General features: G+C 38.7%; 2 protein-coding genes across 4 annotated transcripts in view; one reads left to right on the top strand and one right to left on the bottom strand.

The window, feature by feature from the left end:
* msraa (methionine sulfoxide reductase Aa) overlaps positions 1-17,889 on the top strand; it is a 69,908-nt gene extending 52,019 nt beyond the window's left edge. For both annotated transcript variants that reach the window (XM_084432917.1, XM_084432918.1), the window contains one exon: positions 17,591-17,889. In XM_084432917.1, coding sequence (XP_084289043.1) covers positions 17,591-17,761 — 171 coding nt within the window. In that variant the 3' untranslated portion in view covers positions 17,762-17,889. The remainder of the gene's footprint in view (positions 1-17,590) is intronic.
* A 2,379-nt stretch (positions 17,890-20,268) lies between these two features.
* rcan2 (regulator of calcineurin 2) overlaps positions 20,269-23,389 on the bottom strand; it is a 75,168-nt gene continuing 72,047 nt past the window's right edge. For both annotated transcript variants that reach the window (XM_084432452.1, XM_084432453.1), the window contains one exon: positions 20,269-22,798. In XM_084432452.1, coding sequence (XP_084288578.1) covers positions 22,644-22,798 — 155 coding nt within the window. In that variant the 3' untranslated portion in view covers positions 20,269-22,643. The remainder of the gene's footprint in view (positions 22,799-23,389) is intronic.

The following is a 23,389-nucleotide window of genomic DNA, read 5'->3' as shown; positions in this document are numbered from 1 at the left end:
GAAAAGTGGATATTTGTATGAATATCATTATTTATTCTATTTCTAAAAAGCATGCTTTGGTGGCACATGGGTTGCAATGTCAAATCAAACTAAAACTGTTAGCCCTGTTACTTTTCTGAAGGCATAATTATATCCCAACAAATCTTAAAATGTTTTAATTTTGCACAAAATACAAATCACTGACACTTACTGCATGAGGGAATGCAGAAATTCATGCAGAAATGTACAAATCTCCTCCTTTAACTGGAAAAGGCAGCCGTTTAATAGAGAGACCCACTTGTGACATTAGCTTCTTAAGGTTTTAGCATGTTGCCTGAGGAGAAAAATTGTCGTTCTTTATTGAATGTTTTCCATCACTCCAGTAAGAACGTCATAGTGTGTGCAGATGGAGACTTGGCACGGTGTACAATTTTACACATTAAGTTAAGCTATTTTTAGTCTTGAACTTGACGGCCATTTTGGATTCCACCAAAACCAATCAATAAAATACAGCTGCAAGTAGCAATTAGCAGAAGCGTGTAGGTGTAAAGAAGTAGGCTATATGAAATGGACTTATTGACATCAGGTTTAGAATTGGAAAAATAAATATCACTTTTTTTTATACCTGATAGAGACTATGTATAATGTATTATATTTGAGATAGAGTATTATGTGTGGGCGACTTTCATCTAATACTGATATGATGTTAAGACCAGTTTCTTGAGTCTTCTTGAAGTCTATGGAGTTGCATTAATGGTTTTATATGCATTTTTCAAAAACCATGTCCAAAGATGACGAGTGCTTCATAAGAAGACGGTTTTAAAATATACAGTTCTAACAGAATATTTCATGCAGAAATGTATGTCCTTGGGGCAGATTTGTTCCCCATGAGAAGAGTGACTCTTGTGTAATATTTAAAGACTTTAGCTCAAACGGTGTAGTGCGGCTGACATGTTTGAATATTGTGAATTTAACCCGCTAGTTGCTAAGCAACCATCAATTCCATCCATCCCATAATTACACAAAATGCAATTAGCCACAGACCCTTCACGCATGCAATGTTCATTGAGTTTCACCATAGGGATAAAAAAGTTCAAAGCGAAGAATATTAATAATAGACCAGTGCCAAAATGAGAACACAAGTTTTTTTTCCTACTTAGCTTAGCAGATCTACAAATAGCCTTGTATTACAGTCACATTTTTTACATATGCACATAGACACCAGTATTATTTTAGCTGCAGCATGCCACCAAATCCATCTGCCCTCATTTTAGCCGACACCAACATCAACACACTTTTACCCCACTTACCTACCCTACCCTTGTTCAGATCATCTTTTGGCTGATTCTCAAGGCAAAACATGAATGTCATAAGCTAACAGCACTTTGCTCCAAGAGCAGACCATATTACTGCAGAGAGTGAGGATCACTCAGGGTTTAAATGAAGGAGATTTGCTCTTATCGATCACAGCGAGATTGTTCGATATTGAATATTCCGGCTTTACCCTTCCTGTTTCGTTTATGGGCTGTTAATTGGCAGAGATGGTTGCATCATAATGCTAGCTACAATGCTGGTATAAGTAACCACAAGGGGGCACTGTGTCCTATCTACAGGGGGTAGAGCTCCATCCATCCACCCCCTGACTTTGTGCTCATTTACTCTCTCTCACCTTCTCTCCTTCTCTCTGTCCTCACGTCTCAAGAACTTGGTGTGGCATGTTCCCATCTATTAGCATCTCAATTAAGGGCTAACAAAAGACAGGTTTTTCCCCTCCGAGGTCTCCACATCTGTGGTTTACCTAGTCTCCATGCGCCCTGAGCAAAATCCAGGAGATTGACTGCACTCCACCAATTACAGCTCCCCATCAATGTCTGCAAGAAATCACAATGGCCTTAATTAGCGACTGCAGCCTCACTCTATTACACGCTAGCGCAGTAAAAGCCCAGTCGCACCTTCACCACCAGTCTCCCATGGATAATGTGGGCTGTAATTACGAAGGAGGAGGTGTATCGGAAGTGGGTGTTTGTGGCGCTTTTCTACTTTCATTATGTAGCCTTCCAAGGACGGCTAATTCATTTTTAAAGGAACAGTCCACCAAAAAAAAAAAAAGATTCTGTCATTATTTACTCAACCTCATGTCATTCCAAACTTGTGTGTTCCAGGGAACACAAAAGGTGGATTTTTTAAGAATACTTTAACCACTCTTTTCAATATAATGTAAAAAAGAAAAAGATCGAGGCTGCCAAGCTCCCAAAAAGCACCATAAAGGCCCCAATATACTTGAAGCAAAATCAACGAACTAACTGATGTGACGTCATTTCGAATAAAATCAAGTCTAAACGAATTTTGTTTGGAGTTTGTTTTGGGAGTTCGAAACAGCGGAATAATTTTCTACATCTGGTAAACACCTTTGTACTACTATTGGACCGTGGCGATTGCGTAATAAGTAGGTGTGCGCGGAGGCTCCGCCTTCTTTCATTTGGAAATATTTTCAGGTTCATTTTTCTTGTTCAGTCCGTCGATGTCAGACGTCTGCTAGTGAAAACATGAACATACTGGAGACACACTGCTTTATAGTAAAAAATGAAGTTGTACTGATGAAATTTTCATGTTTAATATCGTAAAGCTGCTTAATTTTAAGCAATCTATTGTAAATAAACGTGACGTGACTTAACTAGAGTGCCGAATTGCAGAGCTTGTGCAAACATATCCATGTTGATATGATCAGGTGCTTTTCTTATGCTTTATTTAAAAATGCTCAATTTTGTTGTGTGTGGGCAGCGTCTAATGTTCGGTAACAGTTCGGTAAAAATTGGTTTTCTTTATGATAGGTAGCATTTTTATTGTTTATTTGAGTCAAATAAACATATTATATTGTAGACATATACACAACTGTGCTTTAGAATTTCACACAGTTCGCTAGTTTGTCACAGTGTTATTTTAGTAGTATGTACTATTATAGTTTTTATTAATATTTTGAATTAGCTTTCATTTTTATATTCTCAGTTTTCATTTACATTTTTTGTAATTTTGTTATGCGTTTTAAATTTTTTTAATATTACTATTTACCGTTAATTCATTTATTAATTTATTTCAATTTTAGTTTTAGTTCATTTTTATTTTTCAGTTAGTAAATTTTGTGCTTTATCTTAAACTTTTTTCAGTTTGTTGCCAACGTGTTTCATAATAAAAAAAAATTTGTTAACGATAATAACACAGGCTTGCCGATGCCACTATATTTTGCTATCAAGGAGCCCATGCCATACATGAACAGAAAGCAAAAGAAACACATCGAGCGAGAGAAACACTGGGCCAGATCAGACTGCAGTAGATTGACAGGAATAAATCGGATGTGGAAGGGGGCCGAGGTGATTGGATCAGTATTTTCTAGGTCTCTCTATCTGTGTGAGGTGTCAAACATACCTGAGTCTCATTATAGAGTGTGTGTCTGTGTGTGTGAGACTGCGGGCCATGCGTGGGCTAATTAGCTTTTCCCCTGGCCGCTCTGCGACCGCTCCCGTTATTTCCTGACCAGCTTGCCAGGCCGGCACCCCCTCTTCCCCTCCCCCATGTGTGGCTGTTCTAAATGGAGACTCAATGCATGCTGCTCCCCGACATCCTAATGTACCCGACCAGTTGGTTTAACAAACACAGCGCTGCCAACCATCTGCCGGCCAAATCTGTCTTCAAATTGCTTTAGTAACAAACTGAACTTTCTTTGCTGCTCTTGCTTCCTGTGTCCTGCCTTCCTCAATGTGCCGCTCTCTGCTCCTCATCACGGCCCTCGCTCCTGCTCCTTGCGGCTGACCATTGTAATTTTCTCTTCTCGTTTTTTCTGGGCTTGTCTCATCTCATCTGATTTTATTGGTTTTATTTTATCTGTTCTTGTCTCACACTTTCTCTTCTCTAACCATTTTCAGAGTCGTTGAATCTCTTTTATTTTATTTTGGAATCGCCTGGTTTGCCATCGCTTTTCTCTTTGTTTTTTCTCGTCTTCTCGTCATGTCTTGTCTCGTATCATCTCGTCTCATCTGATGATGTCTTCTCATCAAATCTCGCCTCGTCTCATCTAATCCCTTCTCGTCACGTATCGTATTGTATCTCTTTATTCGTCTCGTCTCGTCTCATCTCATCTGATGATATCTTCTCGTCATGTCTCGTATCGTATTGTTTCGTCTCATCTTGTCTCATCTCATTTCATCTGATGATGTCTTCTCGTCACATCTCGTATCGTCTCAAACTCATCTTATGATGTCTTCTCGTCTCATCTTGTATCGTATCATCTCATCTCAAGATGTCTTCTCGTCTCATCTTGTATCGTATCATCTCATCTCAAGATGTCTTCTCGTCATGTCTCGTATCGTATTGTTTCGTCTCATCTCGTCTCATCTCATTTCATCTGATGATGTCTTCTCGTCACATCTCGTATCGTCTCAAACTCATCTTATGATGTCTTCTCGTCTCATCTTGTATCGTATCATCTCATCTCAAGATGTCTTCTCGTCATGTCTCGTATTGTATTGTTTCGTCTTGTCTCATCTCATTTCATCTGATGATATCTTCGTATCGTCTCAGTCTCACCTCATGATGTCTTCTCGTCACATCTCGTATCGTATCGTCTCAGTCTCACCTCATGATGTCTTCTCGTCACATCTTGTATCATCTCATCTCATGATGTCTTCTCGTCATGTCTCGTATTGTATTGTATTGTTTCATCTTGTCTCATCTCATTTCATCTGATGATATCTTCTCGTCACATCTCGTATCGTATCGTCTCAGTCTCATCTCATGATGTCTTCTCGTCACATCTCGTATCGTCTCAATCTCATCTCATGATGTCTTCTCGTCACATCTTGTATCGTCTTATCTCATGATGTCTTCTCGTCATGTCTCGTATTGTATTGTATTGTATTGTTTCATCTTGTCTCATCTCATTTCATCTGATATCTTCTCGTCACATCTCGTATCGTATCGTCTCAGTCTCATCTCATGATGTCTTCTCGTCACATCTTGTATCGTCTCAATCTCATCTCATGATGTCTTCTCGTCACATCTTGTATCGTCTCATCTCATGATGTCTTCTCGTCATGTCTCGTATTGTATTGTTTCATCTTGTCTCATCTCATTTCATCTGATGATATCTTCTCGTCACATCTCGTATCGTATCGTCTCAGTCTCATCTCATGATGTCTTCTCGTCACATCTCGTATCGTATCTTCTCAATCTCATCTCATGATGTCTTCTCGTCACATCTCATATCGTCTCAGTCTCATCTGATGATGTCTTCTTGTCACATCTTGTATCATCTCATCTCATGATGTCTTCTCGTCATGTCTCGTATTGTATTGTTTCGTCTTGTCTCATCTCATTTCATCTGATGATATCTTCATATCGTCTCAGTCTCACCTCATGATGTCTTCTCGTCACATCTCGTCTCGTATCGTCTCAATCTCATCTCATGATGTCTTCTCGTCACATCTCGTATCGTATCTTCTCAATCTCATCTCATGATGTCTTCTCGTCACATCTCGTATCGTCTCAATCTCATCTCATGATGTCTTCTCGTCACATCTTGTATCATCTCATCTCATGATGTCTTCTCGTCATGTCTCGTAATTTATTGTATTGTATTGTTTCATCTTGTCTCATCTCATTTCATCTGATGATATTTTCGTATCGTCTCAGTCTCACCTCATGATGTCTTCTCGTCACATCTCGTATCGTATCGTCTCAGTCTCACCTCATGATGTCTTCTCGTCACATCTCGTATCGTATCTTCTCAATCTCATCTCATGATGTCTTCTCGTCACATCTCATATCGTCTCAATCTCATCTGATGATGTCTTCTTGTCACATCTTGTATCGTCTCATCTCATGATGTCTTCTCGTCATGTCTCGTATTGTTTCGTCTCGTCTCATCTCATTTCATCTGATGATGTCTTCTCGTCACATCTTGTATCGTATCATCTCAATCTCATCTCATGATGTCTTCTCGTCACATCTTGTATCATCTCATCTCATGATGTCTCCTCATCATGTCTTGTATTGTATTGTTTCGTCTTGTCTCATCTCATTTCATCTGATGATATCTCGTCACATCTCGTATCGTATCGTCTCAATCTCATCTCATGTTGTCTTCTCGTCACATCTTGTATCATCTCATCTCATGATGTCTTCTCGTCATGTCTCGTATTGTATTGTTTCGTCTTGTCTCATCTCATTTCATCTGATGATATCTCGTCACATCTCGTATCGTATCGTCTCAATCTCATGATGTCTTCTCGTCACATCTTGTATTATATCGTCTTATCTTATGATGTCTTCTCGTCATGTCTCGTATTGTATGGTTTCGTCTCGTCTCATCTCATTTCATTTGATGATGTCTTTTCGTCACATCTCGTCTCGCATTGTATCGTCTCGTCTCATCTCATCTGATGATGTCTTCTTGTTAGAACTCATCTCATCTCGCCTTGTATCGTATCATATAGTCTCATCTCATCTGATGGTCTCTTCTCTTCTCATCTCGTGCTGTATTTCACACTTCATAGTTTGACACATTGCATCTCATAAAGATTCTAAAACGACCAGAGAAACTGTATGATTATTTACGTCTGTGTCATCTGAAGCATAATTAAACCCCCACAAACCCAAAGCATCAGAGCAGATTTATGCCCACCAGAACTACTGTTTCCAGATCAGAAAGCTGGCTGTCTTTATTGGTTCGCTTTCCCTGCTTACCATCTGACCACTGATCCTCCCGTCCCATTTCCTCCCGTCCCATTTCCTCCCCTTGTCGTACTTCTAGCGGCTGCAGACAATCCAGGTTTCATTTTCCTTCGTGATGATATCCTCAAGAGACCTCACCAAATGGTATAGAACAGATTTTTGGCACCGTCGAGCACATAGCCCTAAACATCATTATGGACAGAAGCGACGAGCTGCCAGGAAACGAGCGGTGCCACCTTCCTCACCAGCCATGACGTTCTCAGTGCCAACGGATGCGTTCTCAAAGACACAGTCCCTGATCTCAAGGGCAAACCCTGCACAATCACACAAAAACACATACGCGCACTCTTAGCCCAAACACTTTTAACCTTAAAACCTCCACCTAGAATCCGTGCTAGACAATTAGTTGCGTATTCTTTATAACACTGCTTATTTTGTCATTGAAAATACATTTTAAGTGTGGTTTATTGGGCATATTGTGTACCACTATATGGTGCATTTCTTGATTTTTTTAATTATTTTCTTATGGTCACCATAAAAAAAGAGTTGCATGATGTTTCGTTAGAGATTTATGCCTTTATTTTCCACTGTATAAGATAACAGCATTACCAAGTGAACTTTTATCCTTTAAAGCGTTTTTTGTGTGTCACCTTTAAAAGTGTTTAATCTTTGCCTCAAATATTCCTCTTGCTAATGCGATGCTAGCTTTATGAAACATAGCTTTTTCCTGCTCTCTAATTTTACAGTTATCCTTCTGCAGTATGAAATTGCTTCACCAAAAAAAAATAGGCTCCTTATCTCTGACTCTCACATTTTTTCCCTTAACCAGGACATGCAGGTATTTGCATACCTAATGACTGCTCTGTCTGACACGCAAATTAATTAGTCTGAATTTTATGCATTTAGCAGCGTGCAAACAAAACACAGAAACATGTCACCAAACAGCTCAGCACTATACCACCTACTCCACTACATGTTTCAGAGATGACTCCGTAATCATTTCACTCATGAAATTTTGAGGGATTCAGAGATATTTTAGCATCCGGAGCGCAGGGCCTCATGTCTCAAATGCTTTTGTTTGATGTCCTAATTTTAATAGCATTATTTATTTATTTTTGTATTTATTTATTCTTTTATAAATCCTTTTTGCATTCTGAGATTCATATAAAATATAAACTTCAACTGAGTTCATGCAGAACCAAAATAAGGGTCATTACAGTTTTCATTTTATCATGGATTGTCTTTCCAGTTAAACGAACTGACATCATCCATCACTGTGTCCCTCAAAGTGAATCTAAAGGTCTTTGTCTTTATACTTTAAACTAAACAGGCTGTGCATGAGGTCATTTGAATCTGGCCCTGTGCGTTTGTCTGCAGATCGTGTTTGTCTAGCTTCTTTGTTCTGGAGGACTCTGGGTCCCTGTAGGCTTACGACCCCCTTTCTGAAGCCGCATGACTTGAGCATCACTCATGGGTGGGGAACCGCATGGTCCCTGGAGTTAGAGTGACCCCTGACCACGGGAGGCATGTGGCATAATGAAGATCTGATTGAATAAGTGGACAAATGAATAAAAGATAGAACTGACACGCAGAGAGAAACACTCATCCAGCCAGTGTCGCTTTCTCTCTTTGTGTCTGCTGATTGAAGTAGATCTATCTTACAGACAAGCCCTGCTAAAGAAAAAAAACGTATGCTGTGTCCACAGTGGACGTGTCTGATGACGCATCGTAACTGTTTTCAGGCTGTCTACACTGGAAAAATCAAAGCTGCACGTCATCTGCGAAATTTCACTAAAAAAGACTGAGATCAATGCTTAACTTCCACAATGGTGAGCTTTATTTTCCGTGGAAATCCATTGGTTAAAACATTAACTCTTATAATTCTAATGATAGTGTTGGTAAAATTGCATATACATGTGGAAAGAAATAAAAGATGATGTGGATTAGTAGACCGGAGACCAGAAACGTAACAACATAACAGCCATAAGTTACATATATTTCATGAAATGAATTTTTTTAATTTTTTTATTTAAATAATGTAATATAAATAAGATTTATTTTTTCTATAGGATGGAATATCCTATAGGATATGCTATATCTATAGGATATGCTATCTATCTATCTATATATCTATCTATATATCTATCTATATATCTATATATATATCTATATATATATCTATATATATATATATATATATATATATATATATCTACCTATCTATCTATCTATCTATCTATCTATCTATCTAGCAACTTTCAAAAACGCTATATAAAAATAAAGTTCTTCTTATCATAATTATTATAAATTGAGTGACCATCAAGTGAAACTGCCACAACGTTAACTGAAATAAAATAAAATAAAATATACAAAATTAATTAAATTTAAACTTAATTTAGGCCTAGTTTAATTTTATATCCTAAAATAACTAAAACTGAAACTAATAAAAAACTATATAGACATATTTTAAAGAAAAAAGATACAATATAAAAATATAAAAATATAAAAACTCTAATATTACTAAAAACTAGAATAGTATCTAAATGATACTAAATCAACACTAATCTGTTTAGGTTCATTAAATATAATGTGAGCAATTTGTTCTTTATTTTATTAAAATACAGGAAATTGACTTGGTTGAATAACTTTGTTCACCTCACTATATGATTCCCACTCATTATATGTCAAAGCATTCAACGTTTTCTGCAGTTCCAGGTTTGATTCATATAAAAATGACTCTTCCTCAGAGAATGAAATGATTTGCTGGTTTTGAATGGTCGTCTCGACATCAAGGCCACTTCGAGCTCAAGGACAAAAGGATGAGGTGAACAATAAAGACAGAGCAGAGACCCTGAGCCAGACTGAGGATTGGAGTTCAATTGTAGGCTAGAGTCAGGCTGAAACAAAAGGATAGATAGAATAAACCGGGCAACATCTCGTTGCTATTTATTCATTCGCCTCCCAGCAGTTTCAAATCAAAGAACAGGACATTATTTACATTCCTTGTGCTCAGCTGCTATAAAACATGAATCCTCTTCAAGGAATTAAATAATTGCGTTCCGCGAGCTAATTTGAATGTTGTTCTCCACATCAAAGCCACATAAAGCTCAGTAAAATCTCCACAGACAAAGGAATGAAGGTAAACAATAGCACAAACAAACCTGAGCTCTTACAGTAGCTGCATCCCAGTTCGCTTCCTATCCGTACTATACAGTGTGGGCAAGATCACGTTTGATTAAAGTGTGTTGGAAACGCTGGTCGATACCAAAAATTGACAGCTAGTTGAAGACTGATTTGGATTATTACTTCAGCAGTATAGCAGTATCCTTCAGAAATCATTCTATGCTGATTTGGTGCTCACGAAACATTTCAATGTTGAAAACAGTTGTGCTGCTTAATATTTTTGTGGAAACCTTGATTTAAAAAAAAAAAAATCAGGATTCCTTGATGAATAGAAAGTTCATAAGAACAACTTTTGTATTCACTGCCACTTTTGCTCAATTTAATTCACCCTAGCTCAAAAACTGAATATGTCCTTGTTGAAATATTATGTATTTTTAAAAATCTTCCTGCTCCAAAACTTTTCAACAGTAACACTGCCACATTGCCATGGACAACTATCAAAATGCTGTATACAATACAGCGGTTATCATACAAAATGTTGGACTGCTCAATACCCCGATAGACCAATCAGAATCAAGTATTCCAGAATGAGTGTAATAATACTTCCTGTTTCCTATTTGAACCTGATAAATTAAATGCATTTTAACATTCTTCATAATTAGAGCCTCTTGGCTCATAGCTCTGGTCTGTTTTCAGCAATGTTCTTGGTTCAGCTGTCCATATCTGTGATCCAAAAGGTAGAAATGGAAATCGACAACTTGATATGCAATTAACAGTGAATTGGTCATATCCCCCATCTCCCTGAAAGCACAGAACTGTGCTACGCTGTCTTCTTGGTGACTGTTCCAGCTAATAGCTGCACATGTGTTGGAGTGGGAGCTGGTAACTGGTATGTTGATGGTGGAGCCTGACCCTGCGCAGGGCATCAGAATGCTGGGATTTGTTACTTTCTGCCCATGCCAGTTTGGCCAGCTGCTGGTTGGCACTGAGAGTGGCGGTTGATGGTACAGATCTGGAGCAGCCTACTTGTGCTGAGTTATTTAGCCAGTGTGAAGGCATTGCTAGGCCACGTCAGATGGGTTTACTGACTCAAAAAAGGACATAGCAAAAACTAAAAAGAAGCGTCTCACTAGCAGCAGCTAGACACATGCAAAGTTCAATGCAAAAGGAAAAAAAGGTTCAATAGGGTTCTATATAGAACCTTAGGGATCTTGACTCAATTTTAAAGAACATCTATATTTCGATTGTCCGCTTTAGACATTCTACTAATTACCTAGTTCTGGCATAAAACTCTAAATGTCGCAGGCTGATAGGTCCTTACTCATTTGGTAGCGATGGCATCGTCATCTACATAGCACAGCTGATTGCATCAGCGGCCAATGAGCTGTGGCTCAACATTCGAACAAATACCGGTAGTGTTGCTGTTAGCACTCTCCAGCGCCCTATCAGAAAGCATCTGAAATCAACATTTAAGATAAGTGAAACACTCTTTCACTCCATATCTTTGTACATATTGTGTGGTTTACTTATTAATTCCTAAATGAGCATCATAACAGTTTAATCTAAGTGTTGTTAACAGTCTTGTGTTGTAATTAAGCATATTAGCTGCAGTGTTTACGCCACAGCAAGCGGTCTATTGTTGGCAATTGCTGTGAGGATATGCTGTCTAAGCTTCCGATATGAGAAAAGGTTAAAGTGAAATAAGTGTTCACGCTTTCAACGGGGTTACCATGTTTAGCCTCATAACTCTAATGACGAGTTCATTATTTTCAGGGCAATGTTTTCATTAGCTATATGCTAATGTGTGCGGTTGATTTCAGCTGCACACAGCGTCAGAGCACTCTCTGTCTTTCTTTATCAACTCAATAGCTTTTCACTTATCAATAAGAGTATAAGGTTATGTCAATGATACATCAAATTATTTAATTATGATACTTGATCAGGTGGTTGCTGGGTTTTTATATCTATCAGCTTGCAACGTATATATATTGTTACTGAGAACACATAGTGTATGTTTCCAGAGCTAAGCCATTCAGCAAGGTACCCCAGGCACACATAGTCATAGGCCACTAGTGTTAAGTCAGTCAAGCAAGGTAGCCCAAGTAGTGTTTTGTCCAATCGTTCTGTCTATGTTCATATATACAAATATATGCATATCTGCCTATGCAGCAGCTTGCTTTCTCACTCGTGCTTTACAAATGTATAGCAATAGTCTCTTTCAGCTGTTGCACAACTGTGCTCCAATCTCAAAAATATAGAGCGGCTGGGAAAAGCTGCGCAATTGTGGCATTGGCTGTACAGCCTTTAACTTTCTGGAAAGATGTTTGTGTGGGGGAGGGCTTTGCACTTTTCTCATGTCTTGTCTCCTGCTTTGTTGTGGGTTTATTGAATGTATGTAACATATGCAGCAGCAACATGCCTTACATACTCACAGCAATGTCTGTGAATGTATTGGCAGTAGCAAGTCTCTGTACTTCTATTCCGACAAGACCAAATACATTGCCATATGCATTACCATGCATCTACATAGCGCAGCTGATTGGTTGCTGTTGCATCAGTGGCCAATGAGCTGTGTGGCTCAACATTCAAACAAATGCCGGTAGTGTTGCTGTTAGCACTCTGCAGTGCGCTATTGTCGCAAATTGGTCAATGATGTCACGCAGGTGGTGGAATAATAACTTTTTTCTCGGTTATTTTGCTTTATTTTTATTTTTGCAGATTCAATCAAAGTCTATTTCTTTCTTACATGTACGCACATGCACACTCTTCAAAAACGCAGCTTTAAATCTCTTGACAAACTAGATGACAAATTCTCAGAGTTAGTTGACATGTAGTTGCGAATAGAAGAATCTTTTGATAAATTAACATTAATCAAGATTAATGTTAATTTATACTATTGCTTATTTTTAGTTTATAATGTATTAAAAATGTAATATGCACAACTTCTATAAAGAAATGGATTAGTATTTGTAAGAATTAAAATTTAAACACAATTTTTTTTTTTATGAATCTAATTCCCGGTTCATTTAGAGAACAACTGAAAAATGACTCATGGTTCAATAAAGGGCTCTAATTCACTGAATCAGTGACTGTTTAAAAAATCATTCCATAAGAGTAATTTGTTCACGAATTGGATATCATGGTGTGCACCACTGTGTACGTTGTCGTTACATGCAGAAAGAAATTGCATTGATGCGAAGTTTCCTTAAAAAGATTTTAAATTATTGTCACGATTTGTGTAATTTTAGTCTAAATTAGAAATTTGTTTCTTTTTTAGAAAATAATCATCACGTCCACCACTGTGGCTGGTGTTTTTAATGCTGGCGGAGTGCTAGTTATTAAGTTAACTATAAGATTTGACCTCAAATCACCAAATCTTTTTTTTTTCTGACTAGAATAATTCAGCATGGAAAAGCATGCTGGTCTTGGCAGCAGGTCTCAATTTTGAAAATTTTAAGTGTTTTCTTCAAATTCTGTGACATTGTGGCAACCTCAATTTTCTGCACAGGATGAAATGTTTCATCTGGTGAAAGCAGGCACATTTTGTCCACATGCCTTCCAGTTGAACCTTTATTAATTTGTCTTCTCTGGCGGAGCTCCCTGTGGCCCCTTAGGGCACCTGATGGATGGGTGGATGTACAGGTTTTGCGAGGACTTTATAAAAAGACAGCGAGACAGAGAGAGAGATGATATGTCTGTACCTAGCTCCCGTCTCCTGCAGCTGCTCCTAACAGGTGCATAACTGCTTCTTGCCAGATGGTCAGCAAAATGTGGTAGTTGGCAGGTTTCTTCACAGAATCAACCCTCGCTCTCACACAGGCACTGAGACGCAGAGATGGAGAGAAAGAGGTTAAAGAATGGGAAAGGTTGGTGACAGAAAAAGTTGCTAAGCGCTATAGCAAGCAAAACTCAGTTTTCAAAAACCTTTTACTTGTTTTAAAACTATGTGAATGGCGCTTTTTCAGTGTGTTATTCTGCACTAAATCGCTTCAGGTGTCACAGTGTCAAAAATTGAGAAAGGTAGAAAAAGCACTCACTTTTTTATATTTTCAACAAACTAACAAGGTTGAGAAAGGCAGAGGACTCAAGCAATAAGCCAGCTGTGTTACAGTTGTTTTACAAAGGGAAGTTGTTGGGTAGCCTACAATGCAAAGTGGAGCTTTTGTAAATGCTGGCAAAAGCACAGTAAAACACTCACTGGCCGCTTTATTAGGTACACCTGTTCAACTGATTATTAATGCAAATATCTAATCAGCCAGTCTTAAGGCATGTAGACATGGTCAGGACGATCTTCTGAAGTTCAAACTGAGCATCAGATTGGGGAAGAAATGTGATTTAAGTGACTGAACATGGCATGGTTGTTGGTATTTCAGTAACTGCTGATCTACTGGGATTTTCACAAACAACCAGAGAATGGTCTGAAAGAAAGAAAATATGAGTGGCAGATCTGTGGATGCAAATGCCTTGTTGATGCCAGAGGCCAGAGGAGAATGGCCAGACTGGTTTGAGCTGATAGAAAGGCAACAGTAACTCAAATAACCACTCGTTACAACTGAGGTCTGCAGAAGAGCATCTCTGAACGCACAACACATCAAATCTTGAAGCAGAGGAGCTACGGCAGCAGAAGACACACCAGTGACACTCCTGTCAGATGAGAACAGGAAACTGAGGCAACAACTCACACAGGCTCACTACAATTGGACAATAGAAGATTGGAAAAACGTTGCCTGGTCTGATGAGTCTCGATTTCTGCTGCGACATTCAGATGGTCGAGTCAGAATTTGGTGTAAACAACATGAAAGCATGGATCCATCCTGTCTTGTATCAACAGTTCAGGCTGCTGGTGGTGTAATGGTGTGAGGGATATTTTCTTGGCACACTTTGGGTCCCTTAGTACCAATTGAGTATTATTGCTGACCATGTCCACAGTGTTCACTTCTGATGGCTACTTCCAGCAGGATAATGCACCATGTCACAAAGCTCAAATCATCTTAAACTGGTTTCTTGAACATGACAGTGAGTTCACAACACTCAAATGGCCTCCACAGTCACCAGATCTCAATCCAGTAGAGCACCTTTGGGTTGTGCTGGAACTGGAGATTCACATCATGGATTGCAGACGTCAAATCAATTCACCAAAATCTCTGAGGAATGTTTTCAGCTCCTAATTAATTAAGGCTGTTCTGAAGGCCTACAAATACATGTTGTTTTGATTAATTAAATCATTAAAACCTTTATTTAATCATTACATTTATTACATAAATGATTACATTTACAAATAATGTAGCTGCTCCGATCACATTTCAGCATCTGTCTTATTATCTTCAGATGTCGAACTGTCTACTGGTAAAAGGTGGGTTATAGAAATGTAATCAGATGCAGTGATCTCTTAGTTTCACAAACACCACAATGCCCAATGCTGTCTCTCATCAACCCCAAACAATCAAGCTCTCACCGAGAGAGAAAGACTAAATCAATATGAACACCATGCACCAGTCGTGTGTGGATGCTGCAGGGATCATTGGGAGTGTGTGCTTGGCCTCAGGCATTAGGAGTGCAGGGTACTCATCCTTCCCATAATCCTCCTAACGGACTACTCTGAACATCTGGAAGGAGAAGTGAACATCTGCCCGTCCTTATAAATTTAGAAATCCCCATTACTCCCTTTTTCTCTCTCTCACTAAATGAATGCTGTACTGCTTCACAAAGGGTCTACGTGGGCCTGGAAGAGAACGCCAGGATTAAACATCACAGAGCAATATAGCAAATCCTTACAGATACTATTTATTAATAAATTTGAATAAATATTAATAAATTATTTATGTACTGTCGTTTAGAAGTTTGAGGTCTGTACGATATGTTCATGTTTTTGAAAGAAGTTTCTTATGCTCACCAAGGCTGCATTTATTTGATCAAAAAATACAGTAAAACTAATTAAAATTACTGGTTTAAGCAAACAAATAAATTAACGAATTAAGTTTTAATTTAATACTGTGATGTGAAATCTGAATTGCTCCAGTTTTCAGTGTCACATGATCCTCGAGAAATCATTCATGTTGAAAAAAGTTTTTTTTTTTTCAGGATTCTGTGGTGAATTAGGTCAAAAGAACAGCATTTATTTGAAACGGAAATCTTTTGTAACATTTTAAATGTCTTTACTGTCACTTTTGAGCAATTTAATGTGCCCTTGCTGAATTAAAAGGATACTCCACTTTTTTGGAAATAGGCTCATTTTACAACTCCCCCAGAGTTAATCCGGGTCTCCGGGTCTGGGGGTCCCACTTTTAGCACAGCTTAGCATAGGTCTTGTCCGGTTCAATTCATTATGCTAAGCTATGCTAAAAGTGGGACCGCCAGACCCGGAGATCGGCTGAATGGATTCGAAAACGGTAAAACTCAACTGTTTAACTCTGGGAGAGTTGTAAAATGAGCCTATTTCCAAAAAAAGTGGAGTATCCCTTTAAAGTATTAAAGGGTTACTTCAGGATTTAGCATTAAGCTTTGTATTAGTAGAAAACCTGTAGTATTTTAGAATTACCATGCTTTCCACCCTCATATCCCCCTGAGACAAGAGATTTATGTATTTTTTGTCTGGAAAAAATCCTCCGATGACGCAAAAATCGTCATTTTGCGTCATCGGAGGATTTTCTGGACAGAGGCTAAAGACTATAGCCAGTAGAAGGCGTTGTTCCGCATGTTTTCAGCCCGCCCATACAGGGTGGGATCTGATCTCACTCACAGAATGTACACAGTGTCAGCCGTCTTTCTTTGGAAGCTAAGCTAGCAGGCTCTTGTTCTGTGGAGAAAGCTGAATAGTAGGAGAAAGCTGAGTAAGTAACCATCCTCCTTTTCCCGGACTTGTCCGGCGGGCGAGATCGTTCAAAATGTACGGGATTCAGCTTTTGCTTTCTGCGGTCGCTATTCCTTGTTTACATGCACACCTTTTGTTTCAATCTAACTGAATTCATTCCGATTGGTGAATTTGAATGTAGTGTTTACATGAACGCTAAACAAGTGATCGGTTGATGTGCGTTTTACCATTGCTAAGAAAAATTCCCGCTCCTCCGTGAGAGATGGGAGACCCGGCGCGTCTCAGTAATCATGCCACCGGCCTCGCGCCGTTCTCCCGCGGCCGTCAGCCTCGTCCTGCTCGCCACAGTAAACATGATGAATGAATGGCTACTGTAGAACGCAAAAGCCGAATCCCGGACATTTTGGGCTATCTCTAAATCCCTCGCAAACTCATCACGTAGGCTAGCTTTGTTGTTTTAAACTGCGCACTCTTACCGGTAGGCGTGGCCTCCTAAGACAGCGAAGCAAGTGCATTCTGGGAGTTGTTGTCTTTCATCCACATAAGCCAAAAATATATTTTCTGGCTTTTCTCAGTCTAGAAAGCTCCAAATTCAAAAATTTCTTCACATTTCTTCTACTTAAATGACCTATTTTAAATACACATTCATCTTCCCAGAGGTGAAGTATCCCTTTAATTTCTTTAAAAAAAAAAATCTCAGAACCTAAACTTTTCCACAGCACTGTAATACATATAAAAAATCTTAAAGATCAGGAAAAACAAAATTACGACACTTTTTTTTCTTTTTGGTCAAAGAAATCTTTAACATTTAACATAAATTAACTTAAAAATACTTGGTTTACATTTCATTCTACTGCTTTCTTCTAATTCAGGAACAAAGAAACACAGATCTCATCAGGTTAAACGCTCACTGTATACAGTATCCATCATAAATGGCCTTTCTGTTGACAGGTGCTGACTGAAGAGGGTTTCGGAGCCATCACCACAGAAATAACAATGACCAAGGAGTTCTACTATGCAGAAGACTATCACCAGCAGTACCTCAGCAAGAACCCCAATGGCTACTGCGGGCTGGGCGGCACAGGGGTCTCCTGCCCAATAGGCCTGAAGACTAAAAATTAACACCCTTCCCCTGTCCTGTGATTGGACAAATGTATATTAACATGCCTTAACTGAAGCAATCACTGTTGCAATACCCAGACCTATATGCCATTGTTGGATATAAATAAATAAAAAAGATTATAACGCAACTGACTTATGATGCTTTTTGTATATGTGTGTCTGTGATCATTGCATTTGATTACAAAACCAAGTGACATTTTCTATCTAATGCAATGACAAGTATATATATAGAAGAGGAAGACACGTTCTTGTTTACGACAGGCAGGATTGTGTGTTCACGTTTGTGTGCTTGTTCTAGATCCATCTGTCTATTCCATTCGCATACATATCAATTCATCCCTCCATCTGTCCGCTACCTATGTGTTTCCTTCTATCCCAGCAGCACAAGCGCTCTCGTCCCTCTCTAAAAGTGTCACCACATATTTCATCTCCTCAATTAAGGCTTGACTGCAATCCCACACAAACAAACACAGCCTCTTGCAGCGGAATCTGGGTATGTTTTACATGGAAAACGAAAAAAACGAACGCTGCCCTTTGGTTTGTCATGCAAGTGTTAGTGCCATCAACAATGTAGCTCTCCTAATGAGAAGAGAGCTTAGCTTACTATTGTTAATAAATAAATCATTCTTAGAAAAGTCTGTTAAAACATGGCCCAATGTGTGATGTTAATATCAAGGAATTTTCTGTTGATTTTTCACAGATGTTTAAAATTGGAGTGCTGCGGATAATGTATTTTTGAAGGCCGAAACTCAGAAACAAGTTAGCATTTTTGAAGCTGTTTTTGGTTAAATGCCTGAAATAAAGTCTGTGGTGAACACAAGCACAAAATATTTTCACATTTTATACTACACACATTTTATACACTCCAATACCCCCCAATCAAATCATGATTTTTTTTTAAAGCTTTTACTAAATGGGACTACAGAAGTTAAACGCCATTAAACGCCCAAAAAGGAAAACTGTCCAAAGTTTGATATCTCACTGTAATATATCCTTTAAAAAGTCACATTTTGAGGCACACAACCAGTAACAGGTTCAATACAGCTTAGATGTAAAAAATGAGAGAAAGTACAGTGAAAGTGATATTCTAAGTGAGCCAAAGACACAATTCCTTCAGTGTTCACAGCAAAAAATATGTGTTTGTGAAAGCAATTGGTGTTACGGAGGGTCTCTGGTGTGGTTTTGGCTAATCCTCTGAGCAGGTGGCGACCGCTCCATGCACCTATTCCTGTGCCACACTCGGAGAGGGTCTCTCTGGGCAAGGCTGGCACTGGTGCTCAGGAACCTGGCCTGGCACAGCTTCCTACAGGCTGCTTTCAGCAATGCTGTGAAACAAGGACACTTGGTGACGCACTCACTTTGGCCCTGGAACCTGGGACTGGAACGCACACACTCTGTTTACTTGGATTAGCCAAGTTAGTGACCGGGTGGGTCAAAAAAGTTTTTTTTTCACGTTAAAAGTTTAAGGCGGCAAGCATAATGCAATACATTGACATATAACAATGATATTATAATTAAATCGGATCGATCTCCCCTTTATTACAGCCTAGTTTTTAATGAAAAAATAATGAATGTGAAATTTTGAAGAAATTTAGTTTTAAAGTGTTCATTAACAGCCATTTGAGTGACTCTTACCTTTGAGTGGCTATCAGTAAGAGATGGTAAGACTGCCATCTTCCGGTGGATAGTGAAATTACATTTGCGCCCAGTCTTAAATGAAATGGGTCAAATGATTGACCAGAAGTTTAATATTATTGAGTTGATGCTTTATTTTTCTTGTGCTCTTCACATCCTGATAGCAATCAATATAGAAGTGGTCTAAATATATATTAAAAATTATATTCTGTGGAAGTCTTAGGACCAAAAATATGTTCGTTCAATCCAATAGGATGTCCTACCCATAGACATAATAAATATGTATTTAAGATGGTCCTACCAGGCTACCAGCCTGTCGACTTATGTATTTCCATACTTCTGCGCACACTGCTCGCGCAGACATCACACGTCATCAGCGCGTTCCGTGAGGACGGTGTTTGGCTATTTTGAGGCTTTAAGACCGTCTGACTGTCTATAGATAGATCTATCTATCTATCTATCTTTGAGACCTATCTATCTATCTATCTATCTATCTATCTATCTTTGAGACCTATCTATCTATCTATCTATCTATCTATCTATCTATCTATCTATCTATCTATCTATCTTTGAGACCTACCTATCTATCTATCTATCTATCTTTGAGACCTATCTATCTATTTATCTTTGAGATCTATCTATCTATCTATCTATCTATCTATCTATCTATCTATCTATCTATCTATCTATCTATCTATCTATCTATCTATGATACATGCCTATCTATCTATCTATCTATCTATCTATCTATCTATCTATCTATCTATCTATCTATCTATCTATCTATCTATCTATCTTTGAGACATGCCTGTCTATCTGTATATCTATCTATCGTACAATATAGTAGTCATCAAAATTCACACCAGAGTTTTAAAACCAAACTTTTTTTTTAATACTAACAAAGAATCATCTCAACTACTTGTACATGGCTACCATGAATATTTGTACAAAAATGCAGTAAAAATATTGATTAATATATACAGATATGTCTCCTTAGTGTCGGCAGGCAGGACGCACATGTAGATGTCAAGAACACCAATGGTCTTGCACGAGTATACACAATACGGATATTGTTTTCCAACATCAGTGACACTAACTCCAGATCAAAGACTTTAAGAACAGAGATATTAATCATGTCTTCAGGAGCACATGACAAATAAAAGGAAATACAGTTACTGAATGATACTGTGTACAGTCATGTGAATAAGAAAGTGCAATACAGAACAATACAAAAATCGTAAATTACATGACAGTAAGGAAGGCTGGCAGCATGAGAGACTGCGATAGATTTTTGTCGATTGTGAGAGGAGAATATGGGCAGAGCTGATTGGCCAAGCAGACGATAATGAATCGGAAGGGAAGGTCCAAGGCAGTGGACGGTTGGTATCGGTTTTGTTATATTGCTCTCGCCCCATTCATTTACACATTTATCGTATTGACGTGTTCTGATCCTATGCCTCTTATTTTCAGAGAAGCGGACCAGAGTGTGCACTGCTAAGGCTTGAGGCTGCGGTAGCATATGGAAACATCTGTGTCACAATGCAGACGGCAATGTCAAAAGAGAGCAGCAAGAACCCTGTTTCCAGAACAGCGAAGGAGTCACTGCTTCAGCGGGATGGGGTGTATTACTTCTACATTCTTTTAGGCTAATGGACACAGACAGACAGCATTTGGACCAAGGAACAATCCAATTCAACAGGAAACATGGTATTATGAAAGCTGTGGCTACCCTTAACAAGTCGTGAACACTGAACAACAGATGTTTAAGCCTGATAACCTTCTTACATGTACAACACACTCGTACAATAATACTTCAGCGTAGGGTGTCAGTCAAGTATCACAGTAATGACACATCACAGTGTTGATGATATACTGTCCAGGGATTGGTGTCATTTATAGTCTTGGAAGAAATAATATAACCTTTATACCTTAACTAACTAATGCTTTTTTGTGGTGTGTTTGCCGACTACTCGGGGTTGTATATCGCCTTTGCGACTCAAATCTACGGATATGGTTTGTGCATGCCTTCATGTTATGTACTATGGATACATAAATCAGTTTTTTTTGTTTTTTTGTTAAATAATCCGTAAATGAGTTAAGCACACCAAAAAGATATTGAATAGGATAAGAAAGGTCGGCATCACCATCATAACAATAGCTTTTTGTTACACACTGTGTAATAGCACTTGGAAGATCTGTCTCAATAGCATCATACATGATTTCTTTGAAATGATTAGAAATGAACTGACGTGCGAACGAAGTCTCACAAACTACGAGGAAATCTATGGTTTTGGACAACTACAATAAATTCTAGAAACGAGTAACCATGCATATTACAGACTTCATTAAATGACATCTGATTAGCCATTGAAACTGTAATGGGAGCTAATGGGGAAAAAAAGTTCTTTAAGGTTTCCGTCTTACAAGGGGCATTGGGGACCAAGCACGACAAAAAAAAAGATTCATATTGAGGGGGAGCAACTCATAGTTACCATTTCCATGGTGTGAACAAAATTTCAGCTTATTGTTCAGAATAGCATCGTTTTTCTGTAAGAACACTGTCGGCGAGACATGTAGACAATTATACATAGCGGGAAATAAAAACGTATATTTTGCTACCAGAACATGCACTGGCCTGAAGGGAACTATTCCTGCAGTCTGCACTTTTTGCTATGCACAAGTGCACCGTTTGCCATTCTAGGATTATTTGACAGAAATTTGTTAGGCAAGATATATTTTTGAGGGTGTCACATGCAGCGCTGGTGTTTAGCCACATTTAGTGGCTTGCATGCCCTTATGAAGAACATACTATTATTAATGGCTTGCTGGGAACAAATGATACATATTTGCTGTGCAAGAGCAAAGCCAAATGGCCAGCTGTTAGCCAATAGGCACATCTGACACCATCATGTGCCACGGTCCAGTAGCCAATCAGAGACGTAGGTGAGAGCAGGGACAGGTACATGCTGCCTCTAACTGGTGATCAGATGACATTACAACAGAGTCAGAGTGGCAAAGAGGGACAGAGAGCGGCCATATTGAACACAGAGTATTGCCAACATAAAAAAAAAACTGTGACAGCACATTGAGGATTGTATACATGTGTGTGCTGACGGAGAAACACAGATCAGAGTCCCTCAGACCCTGGTTGTGTGTTTAACAAGGTTCTGAAGGAGGGTGGCCGAGATCCTGTGATGGAGATGGTGGAGGGGTCAAATCCTCCTGACTCTGTGTGGAGCTGTAGAGTTCAGTGTGAGACTGGCAGGTCTGGGCGCCGGGTCTGGATGATTTTTGGTTTAGGGTTGATCTTTGATTCCTCCTCCTCCTCCGTGTCGCTGTCACAGACGTGGACCACCACGCTGGGCGTAGACTCCGTGCCTGCATGCAGCTCAAACTTCTCACCTGTGTGTGTAGAAGAGAAGAATCTGTCAGCTTGAGAGTTTCTGAACCGAATACGCTATGGGTAGGGCTGGCTGATATATCGAATACTTATAATTTGTTTATAATTTAGAATGTTCTGTCGAACAAAGGAAGATATTTTGAAGAATGTGGGAAACTGAACAGTTTTGGGGCACCATTGACTTCCATAGTATTTTTTTTTTCCTACTATAGAAATCAATGGTGCCCCAAAGCAGCCTGGTTACAAAATTTCATCAAAATATCTTCCTTTGTGTTCAGCAGAACAAAGAAATGTATACAGGTTTGGAACAACATGAGGGTGAGTAAATGATGACAGAATTTTCATTTTTGGTTGAACCATCCCTTTAAGAGAGAAAGTTTTAATTTTGTGTGTTTTTAACTTGCATGTAAGATTTGATTAATACACCAAACTTTTGGTTTTGTAGGTATATATTGCTGTTTCTTCTTCTTCTTATTATTATTTGGTGTTTAAATGGAAATTATTACATTTAATTGGTGGAAAAAGATTTTAAATATCATTTTTGCATTAAACATTTAAAAAAAAAAAACTAACTTGAGAGCAATAATAATAAT

This window comes from Rutilus rutilus (assembly GCF_951802725.1).
Source record: "Rutilus rutilus genome assembly, chromosome: 15".
In the NCBI taxonomy this organism is placed as follows: domain Eukaryota; kingdom Metazoa; phylum Chordata; class Actinopteri; order Cypriniformes; family Leuciscidae; genus Rutilus; species Rutilus rutilus.
The sequence above is the reverse complement of the archived record's forward strand: the minus strand, read 5'-3'. Positions and strand labels throughout refer to the sequence as shown.